The sequence below is a fragment of the Sparus aurata genome, chromosome 22 (genome assembly GCF_900880675.1).
Source record: "Sparus aurata chromosome 22, fSpaAur1.1, whole genome shotgun sequence".
NCBI lineage: Eukaryota > Metazoa > Chordata > Actinopteri > Spariformes > Sparidae > Sparus > Sparus aurata.
The window spans coordinates 15,615,014-15,642,139 of record NC_044208.1 but is presented as its reverse complement, the minus strand read 5'-3'; the positions used below and the strand labels follow the sequence as shown (position 1 = coordinate 15,642,139).

The 27,126-nt window shown below is 40.3% G+C and overlaps 3 protein-coding genes across 3 annotated transcripts; 2 read left to right on the top strand and 1 right to left on the bottom strand.

Annotated features, from left to right (window-relative positions):
- Positions 1–2,497: 2,497 nt before the first annotated feature.
- rbm25b (RNA binding motif protein 25b) lies at positions 2,498–15,002 on the top strand. Its single transcript, XM_030404765.1, has 17 exons — positions 2,498–2,651; positions 3,226–3,326; positions 3,619–3,833; positions 3,986–4,043; positions 4,240–4,400; positions 4,621–4,806; positions 4,901–4,984; positions 7,990–8,261; positions 8,925–9,042; positions 9,412–9,501; positions 9,849–9,922; positions 10,240–10,390; positions 10,620–11,031; positions 12,323–12,618; positions 12,839–12,937; positions 13,031–13,078; positions 14,158–15,002. Exons 2-17 carry the CDS (start codon positions 3,248–3,250, stop codon positions 14,248–14,250), a joined length of 2,436 nt encoding a protein of 811 aa, XP_030260625.1. The 5' UTR covers positions 2,498–2,651; positions 3,226–3,247; the 3' UTR covers positions 14,251–15,002.
- Positions 15,003–15,712: 710 nt separating this feature from the next.
- On the bottom strand, positions 15,713–21,666 carry eif2s1b (eukaryotic translation initiation factor 2, subunit 1 alpha b). Its single transcript, XM_030404773.1, has 8 exons — positions 21,474–21,666; positions 19,104–19,346; positions 18,491–18,570; positions 18,174–18,325; positions 17,960–18,066; positions 17,771–17,868; positions 17,441–17,584; positions 15,713–16,397 (listed from the first exon to the last, which is right to left on the bottom strand). Exons 2-8 carry the CDS (start codon positions 19,342–19,344, stop codon positions 16,272–16,274), a joined length of 948 nt encoding a protein of 315 aa, XP_030260633.1. The 5' UTR covers positions 19,345–19,346; positions 21,474–21,666; the 3' UTR covers positions 15,713–16,271.
- atp6v1d (ATPase H+ transporting V1 subunit D) lies at positions 21,653–26,706 on the top strand. Its single transcript, XM_030404774.1, has 9 exons — positions 21,653–21,920; positions 23,696–23,813; positions 23,926–24,005; positions 24,104–24,171; positions 24,263–24,307; positions 24,381–24,484; positions 25,317–25,383; positions 25,475–25,553; positions 26,024–26,706. Exons 1-9 carry the CDS (start codon positions 21,880–21,882, stop codon positions 26,166–26,168), a joined length of 747 nt encoding a protein of 248 aa, XP_030260634.1. The 5' UTR covers positions 21,653–21,879; the 3' UTR covers positions 26,169–26,706.
- Positions 26,707–27,126: the final 420 nt, after the last annotated feature.

Here is a 27,126-nt window from a genome sequence, read left to right as displayed (position 1 = left end):
CTAGCAACAGAACACTGTGCGCCCTGACAACAGGACGACATGATGGGCTCCTGCTCATTGTACTTTACTTGTTCTTCAATGAAAACACCTGTTCCAAGCTTGAGAGATGTGCTGGAGGGTAAACATACCCGTGGGCCTGTTTGTCCTTCTTTTCTAATTATGGAGGACTGTCTCCTATTTCTTAATGAGCACATATTGGTGTGGCCCTTGGTGAAACTAGCTATAGTTATAATGTTTGCAGAATGATACATAAAAAAAAACAAACAAACAAACAAACTACTAGATCAAATCAGATGATTAAAAAAAATTACAGATGTGTCAGGAGAACTCAAGAAGCCATCAGGCTGATACACCTGACCGCCCTCCATTACAGAGAAAGGATTCCCAAAAACAAATAAACACAAATATATATTACATAATGTAGGAAAAATACCACAAAATGCCAAATAAATAAAGAAAAAACAAAACAAAAAACACACAATAAACCAGTGGCTCAGGGGTGGGAGACAGCATATTGCTATCGAAAGGTTGCTGGTTCGAGTGCCCGGTCTGCATGTCGAAGCTTCCTCTTGCCAGATACTGAACCCCAAACTGCTCCTGATGTGCTGGTCAGCACCTTGCAATGCAGCCACCGCCATCACTGTATGAATGTATCTATGAATTGCTATAAGTCGCTTTGGACAAAAGCGTCTGCTAAAGGCAATAGACAATGACCCAGGGGAATAGTAAAAAAAAAATTACATGTACAAGAAAACACAACACCTCAGATCTTTTTGTTTGAATTATTATATGATGAGTGAAGAGGGTTTAACTTTTTGTCTGGGTTTCAGACAGCAGGAGCAGTGACTGTTTCAGACTGTTTGGCATCTATGGATGTCAACTTGATAAGATTAAAAAGTAACCTTACAAGAATAATCTTTTTTTTATTTTTTTAAAATAATTTAAATATTATTTGATTTTCAACAAAAATAGGTAAAACAAAACATGCATAACATAATAGCAAACAGGCAGGTAGTTTGACAGACACTGGTGTAAGAAATTACACATTTATTATTATTTTTTTTATTTTTTATCTATTTGATTAGGACAATGCATATTAATTAACATATCAAAGAGCATCAATGTAAATATGCCATAGTTAGCATAACTGCTAAATTTCATCTGTTGCCTAAGGCAGGTATTACAAAACATACAAACAATACACCATGACCCTAAAAAAAAGAAAAAAAAAAAAGAAAAAAGGGAGACAGAAAAGAAAACATGTAGAAATTTTACACGAAATAAGTCCCGATTCACATAAAGGTTAAAATCCATACAAAAGGTAGAAAAGACGAAGAGGTTACCCATGAGAGCAGGTCTGGCTTGTTTTCAACCACTTTTTAAGGGTCTTTTAACATTAACATTAGTTATTTGGTCATGACAACGTGGAGGGTGTTGGCACATGGCAATTACAAATGTACTACAACAGACCATCAGTTTCTTTATAAGGTCAGATTTTTCCCTCCAGTCATATATCTACTAAAGCTGTCCTATTGTTCAGTAACCGTCATTACATTTCCGTCCTCCCAGCATCTTTTCATATGCTAAACTCTCCATCATTAGGGGAAAAAAATGTGAATGCAAAGTGGGATTAAAGAATGACAGCACAGGTGTGATGCACATCTGAGGAAGCAAGGTAAGAAATGGAGTTCATGTAAAGTTTATAACCATCCACTGTGTGAGCAGACACAAATGGTGCAATCCAATCTGTTTTCAGTGTGGAAGCCAGTTCTGACCCAGTTAACAAGAAGATTATTGAGGTAACATGCATGAAACACCCCGTATTTAGTGTCCTACTCATATATGATAATTATTATATATCACCTTTAAAAAACAGAGGTTATAAATCGCTTTAACAAATAAGAAAAAGATGGAAACTAAGGAGGATATTATCACAGAATAAACACTCAGTCAAGTCTGTCAAGCCAAACACGAAGAATCCTCATCTGAGGTGAAGTTAAATCAAGAAGGCAGTACACAAAATATAAAAGCACAATAAATAAATGTGTGTAATTACAAGTTAAAGGAATAAAGGTGACAAAACAGGCAAAATCACAGAAAAAAGTAATGCATATAAAGTACTAGCACTGCACGAGTGATGAGTGCCCTCTGCTGGTTTCCATGGTGATCTAGTAGTGCAAGTTGTGAGAAAATGACCAGGAGCAGAATATAGTTTTAACAATTGTTGATAGTGTTTTGAATGTATCCACGTGTTTATGCCGGTATTATTCAATACTATACACTATCATACAAGCAACTGTTTTGTGAATATCAAATTTATATTCACAACATATGTCAATTTTGTATTAAACTATACAAAATTACTATTAGTGTTAGTAGTATTAACGCTATTATTATTTGTGTTTTATGGTCAGAAGCAGTACACGACCACAATTCCTTCTAATATGACTACTAGCTCCGTTCGGCGGCCACGTCCCGACAAACAAAACAAGCGCGCTTTTCGTTTGGTACGTAGAGCGCTTGCGTCAATGTTTTTGAAGGCCCGTGGCTAGCCAACGTGCTAACGCAACATTCGGAACGCTACTGAGATTTTCATAATCAATAACTTTCTTATAGCGGTTCTTGTCACCTTATACGCCACCTTACCCGGGGTACGTACACATTTGTACATTTTCACGATTATTCCGAGCTCGTATTTAGCCCACTAAAGTGAGTTTTTCTTATTAAGTGGCACCAGCTCTTGCTAACGCCACCTTAGCCCTAATTTACTTGTGCCGGGTACAGTAGCGTGCTTGATGCTAGCTTTAGCTAACGAAGCTGTTAGTTTATTAGTTACTTCCATTCGGGATGGGTTATTAGAATATAACACAATGTACCACTTTAAAACAAAGTAATATGACTTTATTTGTGGGGCTAAACTTTGTTGATATTTAGTTGGCGGACGCTGACTTATCTCATGAGCTAAGCTAACTTCAGGTAGCGTTAACCTTTCAGTTGTATAGCAAAAAGTCATTAGTCGCTGTCAGAGTTGTCTGCCAAACTATCGACACAACAACTCAGTGTTTGCCTCGGTTACCTTTTAACGGAAGGATGATTATATGTCCATTGTGTTTGACCTGTAATAAAGATATTTAATGGTCATAGATTGTATAATTAAATTCAAATATGACTTTCATACGCCATGCATAAATAGAGTGCTAATGAGTTTCACTGTTCCTTCATCAGGTTGGTCCACTTCACACACAGAATGTCCTTCCCTCCTCATTTAAACCGGCCACTGTTGCCGCCTCCTGGGATGCCTCCTCAATTTGCTGGCTTTGCCTCAGGTACGCAACATCTGACCCAAATGAAACATGCATGACAGTCCCTTTCACTTTATTTACTTAAATGGTGAACACAGTGTTAAACATACTCTTTATAGACCAGTAATAGACTGGTAACTAAATTTTTGTTAGTAAAATAGGGTCTTATTACTGCAAGGTTTCGTGTTTGCACTCTCAGATCTTAAGAGAATTACAAATAATATTCCACAAATGTTGACCAACTACTGTCAAGCAAAGTATTTACTCCTGAACTGCTTTGTCTCATTTTGATGTACATTTTCTTTGGCTGTTTCAGGAACCCCAATGATCCCAGTTCATGTGGGCATCATGGCCTCCACCCCTACAGTAATGATGCCTTCCATGGCAGTGGTCAGTAAACCTCCGGTCCCTAAGAAGGATCTTGTTGCCCTGCGAGCCAAAGACAATGAAGACAGTGGCCCGACCACCACAGTGTTTGTGGGGAACATATCAGAGAAAGCCTCCGACATGTTGATCCGACAGCTGCTGGCGGTAAGGGAACGAGAAGGACTTGGTTATGGAATGTTTTTGTATTCCGATTCCTTATTTTCAAGCGGTCAAATCCACCTTCACAATTAGTTTCAAATTTTTAAGTTTTAAGAAAATTACCTGAGTTTTGAATGCCTCTTTTCTTTGTGCCATAGAAATGTGGTATCGTTCTGAGCTGGAAGAGAGTCCAAGGAGCCTCTGGCAAGCTTCAAGGTAATTCATAAAACATACATCAGGCATCATTAGGTCAAGAAGTACTTTTATCCATGTCTAACTTGGATAATTGGCTCTAAATTCACAAGATGGTTTATATTAAAACCAACTAGAAATGACAGTTGTATTTGTTATCCTATCCAGCTACACATGACCATAAATTAACCATTTTTGTTTCCATGTCCATCTGTTGCAGCCTTTGGGTTTTGTGAGTACAAAGAACCAGAGTCCACACTGCGATCGCTGCGCCTGCTCCATGACCTGCCAATAGGTGACAAAAATCTGTTGGTGAAGGTGGATGCAAAGACTAAAGCGCAACTGGACGAGTGGAAGGCCAAGAAAAAGACTACAAATGGGGTACAATACTGTTTTGGCTAATTACTAGTTATTAGTTTGACAAGTGTATCAACAATGTATTTGTTGGTCAGGAGGAGATCATGCACCTAGCCTTATCTCACAGCTCTGAATCAACACATCTTAGATTTGTCAAGAATTTTAATTAAAGCTTAGTTATTGCAGTGACTGAATAAGACTATTAATTCTGCACTAATACAAGGACTTCTTTCTGTACTGACAGAATAAGAAAGCTGAAGAAGGAGGAGATGATGAGGAAGAGGTTCTAGACGAGGAGACAAAGAAGAAGGATCAAATTATTAAAGGTGCTATCGATGGATTGATGCGGGAATATGCTGCCGAACTCAACGCGCCTTCACAGGATGAAGACTCCCAGCGACGAAAGAGAAAAAAGGAGAAAAAGGAAGAGGTATACCAACTTTTGTTTATGCTCCTCTGACTTCTACTCTTGTTGTCTTGAAAATAGAAATGTGACTTTTTTCTTTCTATTTGTTTTTCTTCAGGATGACATTAACACTATTGATATGGAGGAGGACAAGAGAGACCTGATTTCCAGAGAGATTAGTAAATTTCGTGACACTCACAAGGTAAAGTTACTCCTTTTAATTTTGTAGTTGATATTACAGGTTTTGGACAGCAGCTGCTTACATAGTTCACTTCTAGAGCTTGCACATTTAGTTGACACATTTAACAAGCTTTTCTTGATCTCAGTAACATGCATACTGCGTTACAATTTGGCAGTCCTTAAATTTACACCACCAAACATCTTAATTCGCTCAATATTATATGAAATGTTTCATATTCAATGTTCAACAGCACAAGTAGGCAGACACCTAGTACTTTGTCACCTTTTCTCAGGCCTGACTAGACACCTGTGACCACCGTAGTAAAACTATCTAGGTGTGACCATTATAGATCCATTCTTCATTCATCACACAAAAATGCATGGAGACGATGTAAAGTTACCTAAAAGCTAATCTATTCATTAAACCCCACCATTATGATAGTGATCATATGGTGACTAAAGCAAGATGAATCTCAGAGCTTTGGAAAAAGTTACGAGGATAGGATGTAAGTATCAGCCTTTATTTACTTTATACATATACTGGGCGTCCCCCTCTTGAGGACTTGCATAGGGGCAACCATGCTGCACTTCTGGGTGTGTTGCTCAGGGCTTACAATGCTCTTTATTCAGAGTCAGTACATACTTAAGTACTTCCAAATCTTTTGCTCTTCATTTTCTGAAATTAGTGGTGGTGCCCTGAAAGAGTCAAAGTAGGTGAACCTGTGCGAGTCCTCTCTGAATTATGGTCTGTCTTAATGGTGTTCATGTTGAAGCACAAGGACTCTTGTCAATAACCACTGCAGTGACTTTGGCTGTAGCTTTTTATTATGCTAGCGGGGGGGCGCCCTCTCCACAGCAGCACGCAGATCTGAAGACTGACAAGGTACGTGTTCTCTGTATGTGTTTGTTGTGTGACTTCTCCATCAGTGTCTTCACTCTCTCTGTCTTACTTGTCTTTTCTTCAAGATAAATCAGTGAGTTCATGCATGTCATAAAAACTGCACAGGATGAAACTCAAATACATAGTCCACATTTTCAGATGATGTCAAAACCAAGTCCTGCAACAAGGTCAAACGATTAAATCAGACAAAAAATATTAAGAAGTGAAACAGCAGTACTATTTCTTTGTCCCCTTTTCCAATTTATTTCTCCGCCTTTTAAGCATTACAATTACCAGAACAATTCTGCTGAAACAGAACAAAAAACAGACACTAATGAATGAATTCTACTCTGTCAGACTGTTCTTACAGCAAAATTAGCAACAGAAATGTCTTCCTAAGAAATGATGACGTCAGTGAAGTATTTGTTTAGCAAGCCCTGGTAGACACTCTACAGAGGTAAGTGAAAAGACACCAAAATGGGTGCAAAACTGAACACCTGTTTTGGGCTGGGCAATATATAGATGCTATAAATCATTATCCTCATAAAAGACTATATATACTCTTAGATACTGAATTAAGTTTTAATGTGATACAGCATGTGTGTTGTCTTGTCCTGGTTTTAAAGGCTGTGTTACAGAAAAGTAATGTAATTTTCTGAACTTAACCGTTCTACTTGTTTTAATACTTAACTGTACCCACTTTGTCATTATATCCACATTACTGATGATTATTTAACAAAGCCCAGTCCTTTCAAAATGTCAGAATACAGCATCCTCTGGAGCCACAAAATGCTTTATACTGCTTTTTTTTATACATGGGCTGTAGTACTCCCCAAGACCTGTAACAAATGTGGTGGAGTTACCCTTTCAGGACTTATTGCCCAGCCCTAATGCTCCTGACATGATCTGTCCTTGAATAAGGGCACATAAGTAATAAGTAATGATATTAAACCTGAGCCAATTCAGTTTTAAAATTATTGTTAACCTCTCCTGTCCTCTTTCTCCTGTCATAAGTTTCCCTCTGTTGACTTGTGTTACACCCAAGGTCTTTAATTTAGTCACTGTTTCTTGCTGAAGACCAGCTGACTGCCTGTGGCTGCACATGACTGTGTTGTAGTTCAAGAATTTATATATGAAAGTAGCTAATTTTACTTCTGCATATCACCCTATGATACAGCCGAAGTGTCTTAAAGGTAATGGAAATGAGTTTAAATTTTTTTTTTATTGCTTTCTTATACGCTTTGTGTCAGATTTTGCTCTGACTATAAATGTTGCCAAGTCACACCAAAAGCCTTGTGTGTAATGCCCACAAAGTCAGAATTGGGATGCGTGCGTGTGTATGTATGTCTTTGTAATGAGTCGTGAAGAGCTACTGAAGACTTCTGCAGGGGTAAGACCGTTTCTACAATTTCATTTATCTGTGCACAAATGTAACTGATGTTCATTATGTTCATTTCTTGATTTAGCAATATACCGAATGCCATGCTACTCAAGGTTGTTGTTTTGATGATGATGATTATGATGATGCTTAAGCAAGACAGAATCCCATAACGTTTTTCCCTTGTATACCGTGTGACCTGCTTTCCTCCCAGGCCTAACTTAAAAGGCTTGTAGGGGCAGCGAAGGGCTGAGTCCATAGTTCAACACCTGTAAGTCACAAACAACTAGTTCACCAAAAGACTGACGCCTGTTTTCTGTTTTTGTTTTCCTTGTTCTGAGAGGAGGACTCTTAAGGAGAGAAAAAGCTTTGTCTTTTGCGGCGCCTTTTTCTCGTAATGAATGCCTCAAGTTGAACTTGTTCCACAGATCTTATTGACCATTAAAGTGGTTTCCAGTGCATTCTTGCTAAAGTGTAGTTTATACTTTATACTAAGTTTGAAGTACAAGGATTTGCTTTAGATTAAAGATGAAGCTGTCTCTCTGGGAGGGAGGGCCTTTTGATCCTTCCAGGTTTCCCAGTTAGAGTTCCAGCTTCTCATACAAGCTTTGCACTCATTAGTGTAGGGCTTGTTCCTGTATGAAACCCCTTTAAAAAAACACTAAAAAATCTGGAAACTACTTGATCTGTGCACAGTAGCAAATTGACTGCAAAGACTCACCGGATCTCATGTGGCATCAGCTGAACCTATGTGTGTTTTGCTCTGCAGAAACTCGAAGAGGAGAAGGACAAACGGGAGAAGGAGAGGCTGGAGTTTGAACGGGAACGGAGGGAGCGGGAAAAAGAGCGAGAGCGGGAAAGAGAGCGGCGGGACCGCGAGAGGGAGAAGGAGCGGGAGAGAGAAAGGGAGCGAGAACGGGAGCGAGAACGGGAGAGGGACAGAGACAAAGACCGTGACCGTAGGACCAGAGACAGGGAGCGAGAGCGAGACTGGGAGAGGGACAGGAGCCGCGACAGGAGCACTGAGCGCAGTCGATCCAGGTGAAGTAAAAACCTCATGTCACAGATTTCAATCATCAGAAAATGTTCAGTTTTAAGTGCTTTATATTAACTAAAACTGATGAAATGTCGGAAGTAAGTCCAAAACTATAAGCACACAGTCATCAGCCAGCCTGATTTAGTTTAAGGGTCCTATACATTAACAACAATGTTGCAGATTCATTACATGCCACACTGTGCAAGATGGAGTCTAATAATATCTTGGCTGCAGTCTTGTGTCAGACTGTACAACACCAGTTTTGAGGCAAGTCAGATTGTGCGATGAATGCCAAGTGAATCCTAGCACTAGGATGTAACTGGAGACATGTCATCAACTTCTTTCTAGCATCTGCAGCAAAATGCAAGCTATGGCTGCTACTTTCATAATTTTGAGGCCAGTGTTTTAGGATCACTGTTTGTTATAATAACAAAATGAACCCACAAGTTTGGTGTATAGAGGACTGAAATGGTTCATAAAAGCTTTCCACAGCTGCTTTAGTCCCCAACATAACCACACAGGTGTTTTCACTCATGGCTGATTGAACGTCTTCCCATGACCTTGTGGGGACATCTAGACCCTGCTTTATTGAAATCTTTCAATCAAGTTAACACTTATTTATGTGTTCCAATTTGAATTCGAGGCTAATCTTACCTTTGTTTTTGCAGGGAGATGAGTCGAGACCGAGACCGAGAAAAAAAACGAGATCAAGAGGATGAAGAGGAGGCATATGAACGCAGAAAGCTGGAGAGGAAACTAAGAGACAAGGAGGCAGCCTATCAGGAGGTAGGGAAATGCATTATGTTTACCCTCCACCACTGTGAGTGCTTGAACTCTGAGTGTGAAACTTGCCCATCATATAGTGCACACAGTTGGGGTATTTTACAGCAACAGTTCCCCGCACAAATCATTAAAGGATCTCTGGTAATGGTGTCAGTTCTGTTCAGTTCAGTTATTACCCCAAGAGTAAACCCTCTTTCCAAACAGATCAGTAAAGGATCTCTGAAAACTTATTTTAAAACAAACATGTCTAACGCTGTCAGAGTTACCTGCTGTACCACTCAGATGATCATCTTCACGCACTCAGGATAAATATCTCAGGACGCAACATGATCATGTGTTATCGTGGCTTACCTGATACTGTTTTGGCTACAGCGACTAAAAAACTGGGAGCTCAGGGAGAGGAAGAAGGCACGGGATTACGCCAAGGACTCTGAGAGAGAAGATGAGCGGCGACGGGAAATGGTGAGCGCACATTGAAAGGCCACTGATGTTTGTGGAGGTCGACTTGGCTTAGACCTAGTCTTATCTTAAACCTACTAACTTCATAAATAGCTTTAAATTCCACTACAGAAAATATTTGAGCAGTTGCAGCTTGGTTACAAGTTAGAACTTGGTTTATTAGAATCAATGCCTGCTTTATAAAATATGGATAATGAATGTTTTCATGCTGCCAAGATAGAGCCTTTCATGTGTGTCTTTTTTGTATTTGTGATTACATTTAATTAGTCAGACATTAAAATGTGTAAGCAGGTGTATGTAGATTGATTATGCTGATCATGAGATTTGAGCGGGGTCTTGTGTGTCTTCAGGTGAAAGAAGGCAAACGACTGAAGGAATTTCTTGAAGACTATGATGATGACAGAGATGACCCCAAATACTACAGGTAAAAAACATGCCAACATTTCCAAATACATAAAATATGACATAAATGCACAAATATGCCTGTCAAAATAACTTTTGCATCTGATGTGTAGCCTTTAAATAGCTTGAATTTACAGATGTGCGCTGCTTTTGACATCCCTTGAACTCAGTGTCAGAAATGTTGTGAATTCTAGATAAACATGTAAAGACTAAACATGTAAAAACATAGTGAAAATAAAGACGCTGCAGATGCTTTGTGACCCAGATCTGTAGCAGCAGATGCATTACTGCTGCTGTGGCTATTGTTCTGAAGGCTGTTATTTTTGGTGTGACCCCTAGGGGCAGTGCTCTGCAGAAGCGTCTCAGAGACCGAGAGAAGGAGATGGAGGCGGACGAGCGTGACAGGAAGAGAGAGAAGGAGGAGCTGGAGGAGATCAGACAGAGGCTGCTAGACGAGGGACATCCAAACCCAGACGCAGAGCTACGCAGGGTACGCTTGTCTGCAATAATAATGTGTGTGTGTCTGGCTGTGTATCTGTAGTGAGTGAGCATGCTTTGTGTTGTCTCTGTGAAGGTCACTTTATCATCCGAGTCTTTCTGCATTTCTGCACATCTGTGGTGTTCAGATTTCATTGTCTGTTGACCTTCTTTTTTTGTAAAACACTGTGATTGGTTGTTAATCTTTTGCATCTTCTACTTTCTCCCTCTTATTGGTCCAGATGGAGGAGGAAGAGGAGGAGCGTCTGAGACAACCTCCCATCATCCAAGAGCCGGAGCCTGAGGAGGAGCGTGAACGCCACAGGGGTTCCCGAGACCACCGGGACCGCCGCCACGACCAGGAGAGAGTAGAGGCCCGCACACGACCTGCCCACTCAGACGACGAGGTGGAAGAGGGTGAGGAAGATGATTATGACAATGACGAAGACAACCCAGACGTGAAGCCGTGCTTGAAGCCCACGATGCGGCCCATCACATCAGCACCCTCAGTGTCGTCGGCCAGTGGTAACGCGTCCCCTAACACGCCGGGAGACGAGTCACCCTGCGGCATCATCATCCCCCATGAAAACTCGCCGCCTGAGGCTCTACCGCAGGAGGAACACCGGCCCAAGATCGGCCTCAGTCTCAAACTGGGTAAGTCTTGTGTTTGAGTTGTTAATTGCTCTGCAGCATGGACACATTAGGCTCTCAAGAGAGAGACCTAATAATATCAGTCAGTTAATCAATAGTCACACATTTAATTTGTAACAATTTTGGTCATCAATTAAACATTACTTATTTTAATTGAGAAAATAACTGCCGCATCAATTGATAATGAAAATAATGATCAGTTGAGAGGACATTTATCATCATGTCAGTGTCTACTTTGCATCCAGCAGTAGCATTCAGACACAGCCAAGAGCTTCACTGCTAAATGAAAATGTGAAGTTAAACTTCATAAATATTGCCAGATTTTTCTTGCAAACACATGCAGTCATTCTGCTTTAAATATATTTGTGGGGGTAAACGAAAAAGAGCTTCTTCCTCGATGTTAAAATAACAACTAAGGGAGAAATCCTCCCTTCAGAGAGGCAGTACAGATTTCTCTGCTGTCAAGCCAAAATTCACAGCTTGCACTCCTAAATGTCTCTTAAATGGATTTGTGTCATTTTAACAACCACCCACCTCACACCGCAGTTTTTTTCTCTTATCACATATACTTTCGTTCGACTCGAAAATCTGACAAACGCTCTTGACTTGCCACTGATTGTGCTCCCTACATACAGGTGAATGGATCAGAGTCCCATTTTCAGTAGAAATTAAAGAGACGTCCACAATGAGAATGATAACAAGAACACTGACAGCCAATCAGGTTGTCACACTTAATTTTGATCCCGTAAAAGTTAATAAGTTGTACAACTCTTGTACCAGACTCCTCATCTTTGAAGAATTTAGTAAACTCATATTTTTCTGGCTTTCTTGTTGTTTATCTATGTGAAGTACAACATCTACAGGTCCTTAATACCCATTTTCCTCAGCAGCCAACACAGCTGGATTACTCAACGCATGCTTTGCACTGTTGTTTACAGATTGTTATCATTCTTCAGTATCACATCGTTAACATTATAGTCATCGTTACAGTTATTGTGACAGTTTAAGTGGCCATGACAATATGGGTGGCCCTTCAGTCTGGATAAAGTACCAACTCATTAACTGAAGAGGTAGACGAGGCAGATTTAGGGATGGCTGCACATGACAAGTGAAGATTGACACTAAAAGCTGCTGGAACATGACAATCATTCATCAGATATAATTCGATTTTGCAGACATTATAAAGGAAATTGAACAGTTTGGGTTGCTTTTAGTCTTGGTAGCTAAAAAATACATTCTAGCTGCATGAATTCATTGAAAAATGTATTCAAGAAGCTCCTTGTTGTCTCCACAGGTGCCACAGGAAGCCCCAGTCAACCCAACGCAGTGAAGAGGAAGAAGCTGCCGGTGGACAGCGTCTTTGACAAGTTTGACGACGAAGAGGCCGACGAACAGCCCCGAAAGAGGAAGCTCGTGCCCCTGGATTATGACGACGACAAGAGCCTCGGGGTGGATGGAGCCGGACTGTCCAGCATAAAGGGGGCTAACACCGAGGAGAAACGCAAACACATCAAGAGTCTGATAGAAAAGATTCCTACAGCGAAGCCTGAGCTGTTCTCCTACCCGCTGGACTGGTCTATGGTTGACACGGTGAGGAGAGTAGGGAGATGTCTTGTATTTCATTTCACTTGTTGTTTTAACCTGCTTTTAAGGAGACAAGTTAACTAAGAAGATGACCTTTTTAATTATTTTAATAATTATAATTATATTAATTAACTTCTGCCTCTTGATTTTGATCATGTACATACTGTTGGCAGATGGTTATACGTTTGGTAACACAAAGCCTGTGTCTTCACCTCTTCCCTATTAGACGTTAATGGAACGACGTGTTCGGCCCTGGATCAATAAGAAGATTATTGAGTATATTGGAGAGGAAGAGCCAACGTTAGTGGACTTTGTCTGCTCCAAGGTATTGATCATGTGGTTGTCAGTACATTGACTTCATTCAGACCTGTTGGAGAAGTGAAACATGAAATAATTGTGATGTTTTTATCTCTATCAGGTGATGGCTCACAGTATGCCACAGAGTATCCTGGATGATGTTGCCATGGTGAGTAATGGAACAGATGAAAAAAGAAAAGCCTCATGCTGTTTTCTGCTTTTATGTCATGTGCATGTTGACTGTTAACATTAAATAGTTTTCACATTTTATCCATTTTAATTTAGTCATAATTTAATAGTGAACAGGTTTTATGTTTGTGGAGATAACCATCTAATTCCATGTCAGAATATAGCATACGTTGTAGTTTAATATGTGAGAAATAACAATGGCTACATCAGAACTTCATACATACCATTATGTGTCATACCATTATGTGTCTGACCTGCTGATCATCATCACATTAACACAGAGCTCACTCATCTGTATAAAGTATAAAAGTACTTATATAAATAAGTATTTGCAGTACTCTGCAGATAACATATCAGTACCATCCATATTCCTCACTACCTCAATAACCATACATCAAAATAGAGCTGGCTACTTCATTAATTAATTGCTTGACAGAAAAATAAAAGGCTATAATTTGCTGGTTACAGCATCTCCAGTGTGACAATTTGTAGCCCTTCTTTGTCATTTATTAGTGAACTGAATATCTTTAGGTTTTCTTAACAGACAGTAACTTTGATATAATACCTTCAAATCTGTCGATCTTCAATACCATGGGGTAATTTTGACACAGTATTGAGGACAAGAAGTAGCAGATTTTTATCAAAAGATGAATGTAAAAAGGTGTTAACATGACAGTGAGATGTCTTTTTTTTGTCCTGCCTGGTAGCAAAAAGTGCAGCAGAAAGTAGACATTAAAACTCAAGTTTGTTCTAGAAACATCTTCAGAGAAGAAAATCAACTCACTCGACACTGCAGAAAATAAGTAATGAAACTGTCAAATATTCAGACAGTTCAGATGTATCTATATATCAATATTTCTGACAACTTCAGATAAATGTACAATGAATTAAGAGATGCTATGTTGCCTATATCAGACTTAAGAAAACTGATGTTTTCTAAAATGTTATCTATCCAACAGATTTGCTGTTTTTTCTTTTCAACATTAGGCATTTTTGGACTTTACTTTCTCACTACTTCATGTGTAACTGAGTGCATTTTCCATTTGCTCCTGGCTTTAGGTCCTTGATGAAGAAGCTGAAGTCTTCATCGTAAAGATGTGGAGACTACTCATTTATGAAACTGAAGCAAAGAAGATCGGACTGGTGAAATAAGCAAAATAACCACTGAACGAAGATAACGTTTTTTTTTGTTTCTTTCATACATGTATAATAGTGTAGCGCAGTTACGTCACCCCAATTTATTCCCCCTCAACATACTCAGGCTACATCTGCCTCCCCTCCGTTTGGAGATGCTGACTGTGTCGGTGTGCTTTTGTGTATATACAGTATGTCATTATTTGACCGGTGAAAAAAATTCAGAGGAAACTGCTGACAGACACCCAGGACCATTGTTGTGTTGCCAGAGAAGGTCTCTTGGTCCTATACTTTAATTGGTTTACATGCCAACACACACATTGTAGGAAGAGTCATCTTCAGGATCACTTTACTGGCTTCTTGAACTTTTCTTCAAAGTCTCTAAAGGTGTCAACACTTGCTTGCAGTTGAATGTAGGTCAAGGGGACTCAGACTTTAGAGTTTGCATTTTACAGGGTTATTTATTCAGGGTTTTGAACAAAACTCCAGTTTATTTCTGCTGACCACATTTTCCTCCTTTACATTCCTGATGAACGTGTTGGCATGTTCACATCTTCAGACCGTCTCTAAAGGCACCTTGTTGTCATTTGAAATGTCTTGACCACAGGATTTCTTGGGTGGTGACATCCCCGCAGCTGTGAAAGCACACGCGTCATAACCACTATAGGAAAATGAGCTAAAAACGGGAAAAAACTGATTTGACGTTGTGAAGAGGCTCTCCATTTGTTTTTGTATTGGTGAACATTTGAATAAAATTGATTTTTATAACCGTTTGTGAATCAGAAAGTAATTTTCTCATCACACACTACCGGCTTCTTTCACAACTTGCCACTGAAGTTCCGATGACAAAAGATTTTGACTAAATGTCCAATATTTCTCTAAAGATTTAGAAAATGTTTTTACCCTCATGCTGATGGAACATCAGGTAAAGTTTGGTGGCTCACGAAACATTTCTGGAGCTTCATATTAAAAACACCTCTTCTGCATTCTTCTTGACAACTGAAGTAGACGAGGACCTGTTTTAAAACAAAGTGCTCTATACAGATCGCTTGGCATAATAATCTTTGGAAGCCCTGAGATCCAAAATGTATTCGAGAGGACACCGTTTTGCTGTGAAGCCCCAACACTTTTGTGGATTACAAAACCTTGTTCCACTAATCAGCAAGAGGGTGACTAGATAATGACTGAATCTACATTTTTGGGTGAACATGTCTTGTTATAAACTGGAGAAGAGATGGCAATGCGCTTACTAATTTAAAAGTAAAATGACTTTTTACAGCCACTGGTGATCGATCTAGAGGCAGTCATGATCGGATACATAAACAAAATCATAGCTTAATTTTGTGATAAGAAAATTACAGACGTGTTGAATTAAATCTTTTATATTCCTTGAGTTTTGTAGTGGGACAACCTCATGTTTAGTGTTTAAAAAAAATAAAATGATACAATCAGATCTATCATAGCAGCTGACAAACACGCATTGAGATCAAAACTTCCAGAACTTTATTGATGCCATGTGAGCTAAACAAGAGCAGGTCTCGCCAGTAAAAACCCTCAAACTGGAAGAGAAAACAGCACATAAAGTCACCACTGACCGGTGTCGAGACAGACGAGCTGATGCGCTTCCCCTTCAATCAATCACATCCAGTGACCAGCCACAGATGAAGCGCCATTGATACTGAAGACACTCTGCTCTTAAAGCGAGAGGTAAGTGAAGGCCACTGCTTGTAAACTGTTGTTTTTTAGAATTATTGTTTAATCAAATCGATGTACTTAAAAATAGAAACTATGCTGATGTGTAATTGTAATTTAACTCTCCTTGTGTCCGTGTCTGGATAAGAAGACGGCTGATGGCGTCTCCTGAAACAAACCCTGCTAATGAACAAACTGGGACGCTTGCCAATGAACTATTAACGGCAGTTAATGTTTGCAATGTGAAAGTTAACATCTGCTGGACTGACTGACTGTGACCAGGTCAGTCCACGTGTCTTCTTCGATGTTTTTTTCCCCACCAGCCTTCCTTCCTTTGAGGACCGGCTCTAGTCCTCTGCTTTGGCCTCCATCTCCTCTGCGTCGTCGTCTCCGTCCACCTCTGCGTTCTCCCGCTCTAGCCTTTCCAACTGCCGGGCGAGCTCCGTCTCATCTGTGTCTGTCACCACCTTCGGCTACAGGAGACAGTTCAGTGTTTATTTACTGATAGCAATGCAAAATATAATAAACAATACAACAGAAATCCTGCACACACCCAGATCAAAACTATTTATATATTAGTTTCTTTTTTTAGATTGAGAAGCAATATTTTTCAGACAAAAAAGACAGTCATAAGCAGTTGGGAGTTTACGCCCTCAAATGATGCTTACAGATGCTTAAATGCCTTCAAAGTTTGCCAAATAGCAATAAAAACGTACCTGTTATGTTGTTAACCTTTACTAAGCTATTGTGAGGCTTAATTTTGAATTATGATATACTTTTTTATGCCTTTAACTGTAGTTAACTGTTTTTTGCAGCTACAGGAGAATACATTGTTAATAATAATAATAATAATAATAAATCCTTTAACATGCACTTAAATTTTTTTTTAAGATTGTTTTTTTGTTTATGAATTTATGTGTTAAACCCTAACCCGAACCCACCTCACATTTTTTGAGACATTACGTAATTTTCAGAATATCAAATGATATATTCTTGGAAACAGAGCTAATACTCTGCTGTAGTTTAAAGAATAAAATATCCCTTCATTTAAAAACTTGTCTGCAGTGACACATACAAAAACTACTAACGGGACACTGGATCAGCAACATTTACTTAAAAGATATAAGCTATATGTTGTTTTTGAATTACTATTACTACTGCAGTAAAGGTTTATGGTTGAGCTAATTTTGACTCCTTTATATACTGTTGGGTAGTTTAATCTTCAGCTCTGCATCTTATTCTTTAAGATCATCATATGCTTGTAGTGTTGTCACAAGTGGGAACTAAAACTGTCAGACAAATGTAGTGGAGTAGAAGTATAAAGTTAAATATGGAAAAACTCAAGTGAAGAGCATATACTTGAAATTAATATTTTTGTAAAGTAGAGTCAATGTGCTCAGTGTTCACCCGAACCTACCTACAACATTAATATTACTGTTTACACACACACACACACACACAGACCAGTGTGTGTCTCTCTCCTCCATGTTTACACAGACAAACTGAGGTGGCTCACCTCCATCTGGATGTTAAAGACGCCTCTCTTCTCCTCAATCTTCTCCTTGATAGCAGCCATGGCCTGGTTGAGGACAGACAGGCCCTCTGTGCGCTCCAGAGTGGTCGTGGTCATCACGTAGCGAGGGGGAGCGATCAGGTTGATCTGGCGAAAACAAGATTGCATCGGTCTTATTGACACTGCACCACAGGCATTTACACCAACAGCTCTTAAACCCAACCCAAAACCGGTCATTCTTTATGGCCTGAACACTGTATGAAAAGCAGACTTTCTTCAAGTTTCATCAGTCAGTGGCAGAGTACGAACATCTGGCTGAACCTGCAGTATTACCTTGATGGGCATGGCCTCTGTGGAGCAGCCAAGTCCGGCCCTGAGAGCCTCCTTCACTGCATCGATGCCCTCATACCCGTAGCACGCCACTTCAATGTCTGCAGGGGGAGAGGAAACAAATGAAGATGGCGTGTTGCTGTAGGTCACATTAAATTAAGGTTAAATGTTACATTTAAAGTGTATCGTTACCTGCTCTGATTTTGACAGCCTGTGGAGTGAGTCGCCTGTTGATGTTATCAATCAGCACGTTCCTCTCCTCCTCTGTTAGGTCCAAACCATCCAGAATGGCGGGATCTCTGAAGGAGCGAAGATATGCACCATTTGATTTGATCGCATAAAACATTATTAGCATCTGTACACTCTTTGTGTCCAAAGCGATTTTTAGATGAATACAACCACTTACGATACAGCCTGTTTGAAGACATCATAGGCTCCGTATCCGGGCCGCTTGTATTTCTCATCGAAGACCCAGGCGGTGCGCTGGTACAAGCTCTCTAGCTGCTCGTCCTTACTGTATTCCAGCACCTCTGCCACGTGTCGCAGGATGCTGTACACCTGCAGACACAACAACCACTGTTAGTTTATTGTGAAATTGGCAGAAAGTTCATGAGAGATCAACAAAAAAAAAAAAACATCAAGTGTTTGTCAGAATCCCTTTTTTGGGAAAAAAAAATCTAAAATGAAAAACAGAACAAGCTTTTTGGGCACATTTTCACTCACGGTTTTAGATTTGGTGAATTTGTCTTCACACTTGATAGCCTCCTCTGGTGAAACTCTTCTTTTCGATAAATCGATGTATCCTAAAGACACAGCAGAGAACACATGTTCAGAAATTTTCTTCGTGGCATCAAATATTCAGGATAACCTCACAGGACACAATCGGAACAGATATTAGTACAGAGGCAGATGGCTGAAGAAACGTTAATCCAAGATCACATGATAAAATGAGCTCCAGTCAAACCTCAAACAATGTATAAAACATGACCGAAATGTGGTACTCATATTTCTTTCATATACTGATTTATGAGTGTCACAGTCCCCTCACAGCTCCACACAGATGTGATGTTTCCACCTGCCAATATTTTCCATCTTTCCAGTGGAGCAGAAGCTTCAGTGGATGCTTAAGTCACATGTAGGTCATGATTTACCTGCATCTCTCCGTCCGGTTTATCTCGTGATTAAAGATCAGTCTTATACTTTTGCTGTGGTTGGTACGTAACGTCCGTTCCACCTGCCACTTCAGCACTGGCAGCCGAGAGTTTCCTGCCCTGTGCACCTTTGAAAGACAATGAACTTCAGCTTTAGGGGTCAGTCCCCTCCCGCCTGCACTCACCCTTCTCTTTGTCTACTCGGATGACGACCACACACTCGTTGCGGCCTATGCGGATGAGCTTGTTGATGGAGCGGATACGTCGACGTGACAGCTCGCTCAGGAGGATCATGCCCTCGATGTTGTTGTACTCCAAAAGGCTGACGTAGGCGCCCATCTCGGCGATGGACCTCACGTTCACCATTACAACATCCTCCACCTCTGGGAACCGGTGCTGGTAAAATCGACAGCTGAGCCCCGGCATCGCTGACGGAACAGAAACAAAGAGAAAATGTTGTTTACAAATCCTCACAGAGCTGGTGATCAGCCTGTAAAAACATGATCTTAACGACAGCATAATGGATTCAGTTTTTATGGGGGCGCTTCCTAGAGTTTGACAAAATATCATGTAATAAAAGTTACATCATTCATGGTTTGACTATGACAATTTTTTGGGAAAAAGAAACTGCATTCGTAAATGCTGAAAGGTGTCGGCATTTACTTGTCAGGTAGGGTCGAAGAAACATGTAAAAACTAAAAGGTGAGGATGTCTCAGGCCCTGCTGCTTCGGCGTTGACCAGTAACTTCAACCTAACTTTATAGGAGCAATTCCGAATTGCCGAGTTGTCCCTTTAAAAAGGTTGCGTCACATTTCTCTGCATGCTCATTACTGTACAGCTCAGTTTTAAGTTGTGAATGATGATGAGGATAACATCTGGATCAGTGGTTCAGAGTTATAAAAAAGAGCTTATTCTAGGTGGTGTAGGGACGAAATAAAACCGTTTTACCTTTATTTCATTTGTTTTTTTCTTGTGGAAAAACTTCATCTAAACTATTCAGCTGAAAATATGCTACGTGACAAATTGTTCTCGTACCTGTATGTTTTCATATGCCGTCAACCTGCCAGGGGACAGCTGTGATGGTCTGGAGCAGTAGTTGTGTTATTTTACCTGTCTCTGTCTATGCTTATGTGTTTTGTCTTTCTTTGTATGTTGGCCAGGGGCTGCTGTTGAAATTTAGCTTGTATGGCTAAACCTGCAACATTTACATGATACACTATGGTGCTCATGTTAATTAATCAACACTGCCCCCCTCTTTAAATAAAATGAACTGACACATAAAAAATGCAGCAAAGCGGGCCGAGACCCGAACCTTGGGCCACTGCAGCGAGGACAAAGCCTCTGTACATGGGATGTCGGCTCTACCAACTGAGCTAATCGCGCCCCTATAGCTTTGTTTTGAAGAAGTCATCATAACATAATCTACAAGCCATGGAAAGCAAATAATACATCAACTACTATATAGAGATACACAATATATACATATATAGATGTTAAAACAACACCTTATTGGAGCTATGGAGCATTAAATCATCTTTTCTCATGAAACCGTGGCTTTTTGTAACCCCATGTGTGCATTAACATCAGGCTATTTACTTCTTCTCAACAGATAAAATGTAAGTTTATTAGTTGCCTTAGGTGTTTAAAGCACTAGTTAACATAAGCATATCAATAAGTCCATGAGTCATTTAAAATATTGATGCCTTTGATGTAAAATGGTTTAAAAAAATAACTGACTGTCATGGTCTTACATCAAGAACTCAGATCAAGGTTAGATGCAACGATTTCAAGCAAACACACTCAGCTGCCAGATAACAAGGCTAGATCAAATAAATAAAATAAGAGATGGGTATCAGTTTTGCAGAAACTGTTATACTAATGTGTGAATTCATATTCACAGTAGTCGTCTGAGGACTTGACATGTGGTGCTACACCTGGGAAGGCTTCCAACATTTAATCTACCCTCACTGATATAGAAGGAGTGGGCCTTATATGAGAAACACCCCTCAAATGTTTGGTGAACAGTCCAGATCCTTTTGAATGACACATTGTTCATCCTGTTTCTGGGTGGTTTTCCTCTCCAGCAGGTCAAATGACTGAACTTTACCTGGGAAATATCACCCAAATACCTGCAGTGTCCCGAAGCTGTACTAACAGAACAGGCAGTGATGACGCTGGTGGTTTTATTTCACATTTATCGCTGTGAATGGGATGATGCAATGCAGACAAATGAGAAGTCCCACACTGTTTCAGTAAAGAGCGAAAACTGACATTAGCAAACACTAAAGTAACCTCTAACAAACACATTCAAGAACGTTAATAGTGACTATAACTAATAACGTAATTAAATGTAACACCACCTGACGCGAATGCATTTTAAAACAAAAAAACAGGCACTTTAATTCCCGTTAGCTTCCTAGCTATTAACCCGGTTCCCTACTCACATGCGGCACATGCACCAGTGTCGAGGCTAGCTGTTAGCTAGCCAGCTAGCTAGCAGCCCCGTCTGTTCACCGCACCCTGGCAAACACCCCTTTTATCGGCACAAACTCACCTGTGTCATGTGGTTACAGGACGATACACTGAAATGTTCTGCACGGGAGGTATCCAAATGTCCGAAGATGTGCTCTTAGGTGATTTTTTAAATGAAGACTTCGGGCCCGCTAGCTCACATTCATGGGTGTGCTAATTTCTCGACCCGGAAAAGATCGTCAGAGCTTTCCGACGCGCGCATGCGCACAACGCGCTCGGTCTAGTCACATGACCAGAGGCCAGCTGATCATCACCGTACGGAGAGTCGGACAAGATCACGACCATCAGCTCGATCTTTACCTCTAATCCTGCACGGAAAACAGCGATTTTCTAAATTGATCAAGTAGAACACTAGCTAACGCGTTAGTGTTCATTTTACGTAACGGGATTAAACAGAAGAAGGCAACTGTCGACCAAAGGAAGAGAAGATGTCTGGAAAAGAAAGGATCGACGTTTTCCCCTCCAGAATGTAAGCAGCTTGTTTGCTAGCTAGTTGCTAACCCTCTGTAGCTTCCTAACCAGATATTATAACGCTGTCTTGTGCGACTTGTTGCTTTCCAGTGTCTCAGATTGACGATTTTCTGCTCTTATCTGCTGCTATTATCACATGAAGGGATCACAGTGTTGTTCTGCAGTGTGATTCAAACCTAAATATACTCCATTAGTGCCAGGCTGCTGTGTAAAAGAGGAAGACTCCTTCTGTCATGTGATGTTTCCAACATGATCCCAGACTGAGCTGTCAGTCTGAAGCATACTGACCTCCAGACTTTAGATTTTAACATTGTGTAACTTGAATATTTACCGAGATTCCTGTTTGGTCATAAAGGTCCAATCATTGTACTGTACTGATTCAGTCATGTCAACTTATTCCAAGCCCTTTCCTAGAGATGGGAGATGTGTCTGATCTGTTCTTGATTTGAAATATGTAAAGTCCTTGGTTAAATATATCAGTGAGTTTGGACTTGGATGTAGATCAGCGACTACTTGTTGAGTTTAACTAGTCTGAATACATTAAACATGCTCATTTGATCAAATATACACACCTATTTGTGCTTTGGAGGAAAATGTACACATAAATATGATTACAAGTGGTAGCCTATCAGTGTTGTGGACAGGACATAGAGAGGAGACTAAAGACAAATGCTTCATTAGTATCAGAGCCGAAGTAATAGATTTCTGAAGTTAATTTATTATATCATGATCGGACACAAAAAACAATAACTGGCGAAAAGAAAGCCGAATATTGGTCGATGTTCGGCCTCACAAAAGCGAGAATGTAATGTGACAGTAACTCACCAGCTGTGATCTGACTGCACATACATTTTCCACCAAACTGAGTCTGTCGCAGGAGCAAGTGAATCAACTGAGGCTGCTTTAAAACTAGTAAATACAAGGACACACAAACACACACAACAACAAGAAAATAATAAAAGTAATCGATTAATGGTCGAGTACATTACAAAGCCGCTAAGCTGAGTGAAAGCATAGGAGAGACCAAATCTTAACATAAACAATACAAGGATATCTGTGTTCTGAACACAGAGCTGCTTTTTCTTTGCAGTCATATATTATCAATTCATTTAATAAAGCCATCCTTATGTCGAAGGGTTCCTATGAAGAAACACACAAGCCTATCTGAGGGAAGACAAAAATGGCAGCCTGCCGGCTTGTAATTTTTTTTATAAAGAGATGGACAGGTAGAACATTTGCTCCAGCTTTAATAAAACATGTCTAACCTCTATCTTTGGTGTCGTTTACACTGGGGGTGCTGGGGACATGTCCCCATTACTTTCAGAAATGACCATTTTTGTCCCCTGCCACATTTTAAAAGCATAATTATTTAAACATGAGCTGAAACCTCAAAAGATCCCCTCATAACATTTCTTCGAATTGCCGAAATTGAAGACCATTTAAAATATCTATTTTTCATCTGAGCCCTTATGTCTCCACCGCTTTTGCTCTTGAGTGCTGTGCTGAGAAAAAAAAACTGGTGTATGTGAATGTCTTGATTAATCTCTGGCTCTTTATCATGAAATAATCTACACTTGAAGTCTTTGATTTGTGTCATTTCAAGAGAGTACCAACCCTGCTTATGTATGTTCTGTACCGATGCAGGACGTCACTGACATTGTCTTAGCCCTTATGTCCCCACCACGTCCCAACACAGTGACCTTGACCTCTGTAAGTAGTGAAATTCTGTATACTGAAGCATCCAGAGTGAGTGTGTTCTGTTTGGGCTCGCAGGGCTCAGACCATCATGAAGGCTCGGCTGAAAGGAGCTCAGACCGGCCGCAACCTGCTGAAGAAGAAATCCGACGCTCTCTCCATGCGCTTCCGCCAGATCCTCCGCAAAATCATCGAAGTCAGTTAAAAAAAAAGGGTTTGACCACTCGCTCCAGTGCATGTATTGCTGTAGTATCTCTACAGAGTGCTTGTCTAACGGTCGACTTTGCTCTTTTGTTTCTCTTCCGTAGACTAAGACTAAGATGGGAGAGGTGATGAGGGAGGCGGCCTTCTCTTTGGCTGAAGCCAAATTTGCCGCTGGAGACTTCAGGTGAGAACCAGAGAGAAATCATGTGATGTGATGTGATGTGATTTGATGTTGTTTGGTACGGCTGCGTCTGTAACTCCAATCTGTAATTCTGTCCACAGCACAACTATAATCCAGAATGTCAACAAAGCCCAAGTGAAGGTCCGAGCCAAGAAAGACAACGTGGCAGGTCAGCACCAAAGACATCATCTATTTATTTTTTTTTTTATGATCACTGTTGATGAGAAAAGTTCTTATGCAGATGTGTTTCTCTCCTCCAGGTGTTACCCTTCCAGTTTTTGAGCACTACCAAGAAGGCGGGGACAGTAAGTCAAGTTTAGATTACATTTTGTTAACTAGATCGTAGTGAGTCCTCCTCACCCTCACTGTGTTTCTCAGGTTATGAGCTGACTGGTCTGGCCAGAGGAGGAGAGCAGCTCTCCAGGTTGAAGAGGAACTACGCCAGAGCTGTGGAGCTGTTGGTGGAGTTGGCCTCCTTACAGGTAGGGGGCGCTGTGAGGGAACTTCACTGAGGTTCATACAGCTCATAAAGCACAAATTTGTATTTTTAGACTGTTGCCAACTTATGTTACTTTCAGGGTTCGCACAAACTCTTGAAAGTTTGGAAAATGCTTACATTTTTAGTTGCTATGTTTGAGCAAATTTTTTTTTTATGTGCTTAAATTTGAATATACTACTTGCAAATGACTGATTCTCAAACACATGCAGTGCAATGCAATCACTCATATACCAAGCCAAAAAAATCTTTTTATTCTTCAAATTAACTTATTCCGTCGTCAACAGCTGGTTTTAAAAAGTGACAATATACACTGAATGCTCAGGAAATAAAATGATTATCTTTCACAATTTGTTATCATTTCGATTTGACGTTTTGGTTCGGGTACCTTGAAAGTGCTTGAACTTTACTCTTAAACAGCTGAAGGAAGCCTGTACTTACTACTACTATACTTCTACAGCAAAACAAATTTTGAAGGAAACATTGTGCTTTTTATTCACTACTTTTATTTACAGCTATGGTTACTGGCTTCTCTGCAGGTTGAGATTTTACATACAAAACAGGTGATCAGCATTTACATGTTGACGCATCCATAAGAATGACCCAATAACATGGAAAATATTAATATAACATCCTGAAAATGGCCATTTTGCATCATGACTACCTCCTAAAATAGCGAATAGTAGATTTTGTGTTTTTGAATATTTGGTCTTATCACTAGCACTTGGATGATTTTAAATGAAATGCTTGTAAAATAATAGTAAAGGAAATGTGTGACAGATAGATTCCCACGCATTCTGCCCGCTTTCTGTCTTCAGACATCTTTTGTCACTCTGGACGAAGCCATCAAGATCACCAACCGCCGCGTGAACGCCATCGAGCACGGTAAACTCGTGGCTTTTCACGCCATTGTTCCCTTTTTTCCCTCAAAGACCGCGACTTTAGCTCATCTTTCGCTCTTTGTCCCACTTTGCAGTGATTATTCCCCGGATTGATCGCACCCTCACCTACATCGTCACAGAGCTGGACGAGAGAGAACGAGAGGAGTTCTACAGGTGAATACGTTTAGAGACTTAAGCAGAGTCTTGACATTATATATTATATTTGATGCTTTTTTAGACCAAATTTAAGAACGAGTTTTGGATAAATCACCTCGTTTTTTTTTATTGAAGCACTGCAGGTTAGTATAAAGGTAGGTTTCATGTGGGAATATTGCTCTTAGATTGAGTTTGGTTTATCTGCATGCTGCCGGTTACAGTTATGTCCAAGTAATCAAGTAAAAAGACTGTGTTGGGTTCAGCGGTAGCTTTGAAGATTTGTATCATAAATTGACTATTTAAGGACTTATGGTCTATTTTAAGGACTTGTAAACACCCTCTCAAACAACTCTTTTCCCAATTACGTGTTCAGCTGCAGCCGTCTCATGGCTGATTATTTCCTGCTGACCACTCAGAGTCATTTACACCGTCACTACCTAGACGTTGTTGTTTTGTTAAGACAATGAAAACATGCCCTCCTCTTACAGGCTGAAGAAGATCCAAGAGAAGAAGAAGCAGCTCAGGGAAAGGACAGAAAAGGAGATCGCCGCCCGCTTGGCTAAGCTGGGTCCCATCGCAGAGCCGGCCAACATGCTGACGGAGGAGACGGATGAGGACCTGCTGTTCGAGTGAACAGACGCCGACTTCGCCCATCATCACCCTATTTATTCTGTGCCTCTCAGGCCACGTCTCTGTCTTCTCATGCAAGTGATGAAAGTTGTTGTTTTTTTTTGTGCGTACTCGTCTGTGATTTGTTCTGTGGTTTCAGTGCTCGAGGGTGCTGTGTGTTTGCAGATCTGTCACTGTACAGAGCCCACGAGGGACTCAGTGCACTATGATAATCTAAGTAATAAGAATATAAATATGTTTACACGCGGTTTGTGTGTGAAGTTCAAGAAGCATTCCGTGTGACTTGTACATATTTCCCCACAACATTTCGAGCCCTTGCATGCTGTAAAGCTTGGTTGTAGATGTCAGAGAGTGTGTGAGTCTGTGTTGTGGAGGCCCGTCCCGCCGCTGACCTCATGTCACGGGGTTGCTGTTACCTCATTAAGAGGATGTTTACCATTGTACCAGGAACTCCTGATGAAACCCTGCTGTAACACTCTGTGAGCAAGTCAACAAAGCCCAGAACTTCATCCAAATAAAGATGTTATCAGTATCCAACCAATGATTGTATTACTTGCAGTGATTCTAGCTTTTAAATGTTGGAACAGTTTACAATCAGTCACACAGGCTTTTGCTCCACCATGAAAGACCTTCAATGTCATGCGCCAAGAAAAAAAAGGGGCTTGGATCAAAATGTGCTGGGAAACATTTTGTCCAAGTGTTTGGGCACAACAGCGAGGTGATGAATGGCAGCCATCTTGCACCAGAATGCAACATTTAACACATTATCTTCAGCTACTGCAGGACTTTTCAAGAGACCAGTTAGACTGGGTTGTGCCAGATATTAATTGGAGATTGGTTCTAATCAGAGTTTAGTAAAACTAGGTTCAATAGGAGTAAAAACTTACACAATTAAAAACCTCTCTCGGTTTAGTAAATCCAAGTAATAAGATTTAAACAGACATTTAATATAGTATCTGTT

Coding starts and splice junctions, on each gene's coding strand:
- rbm25b (XM_030404765.1), top strand. CDS start 3,248: ATGTCCTTCCCTCCTCATTTAAACCGGCCACTGTTGCCGCCTCCTGGG. Junction 4,044..4,239: donor AGCCTCTGGCAAGCTTCAAG/GTAATTCATAAA, acceptor CATCTGTTGCAG/CCTTTGGGTTTTGTGAGTAC. Junction 12,619..12,838: donor ACTGGTCTATGGTTGACACG/GTGAGGAGAGTA, acceptor CTTCCCTATTAG/ACGTTAATGGAACGACGTGT.
- eif2s1b (XM_030404773.1), bottom strand. CDS start 19,344: ATGCCGGGGCTCAGCTGTCGATTTTACCAGCACCGGTTCCCAGAGGTG. Junction 18,571..19,103: donor CCGAGTAGACAAAGAGAAGG/GTGAGTGCAGGC, acceptor CTGTGTCTTTAG/GATACATCGATTTATCGAAA. Junction 18,067..18,173: donor GTCTTCAAACAGGCTGTATC/GTAAGTGGTTGT, acceptor TCGCTCCTTCAG/AGATCCCGCCATTCTGGATG.
- atp6v1d (XM_030404774.1), top strand. CDS start 21,880: ATGTCTGGAAAAGAAAGGATCGACGTTTTCCCCTCCAGAAT. Junction 24,172..24,262: donor CAAGAAAGACAACGTGGCAG/GTCAGCACCAAA, acceptor TCTCTCCTCCAG/GTGTTACCCTTCCAGTTTTT. Junction 25,554..26,023: donor GAACGAGAGGAGTTCTACAG/GTGAATACGTTT, acceptor CTCCTCTTACAG/GCTGAAGAAGATCCAAGAGA.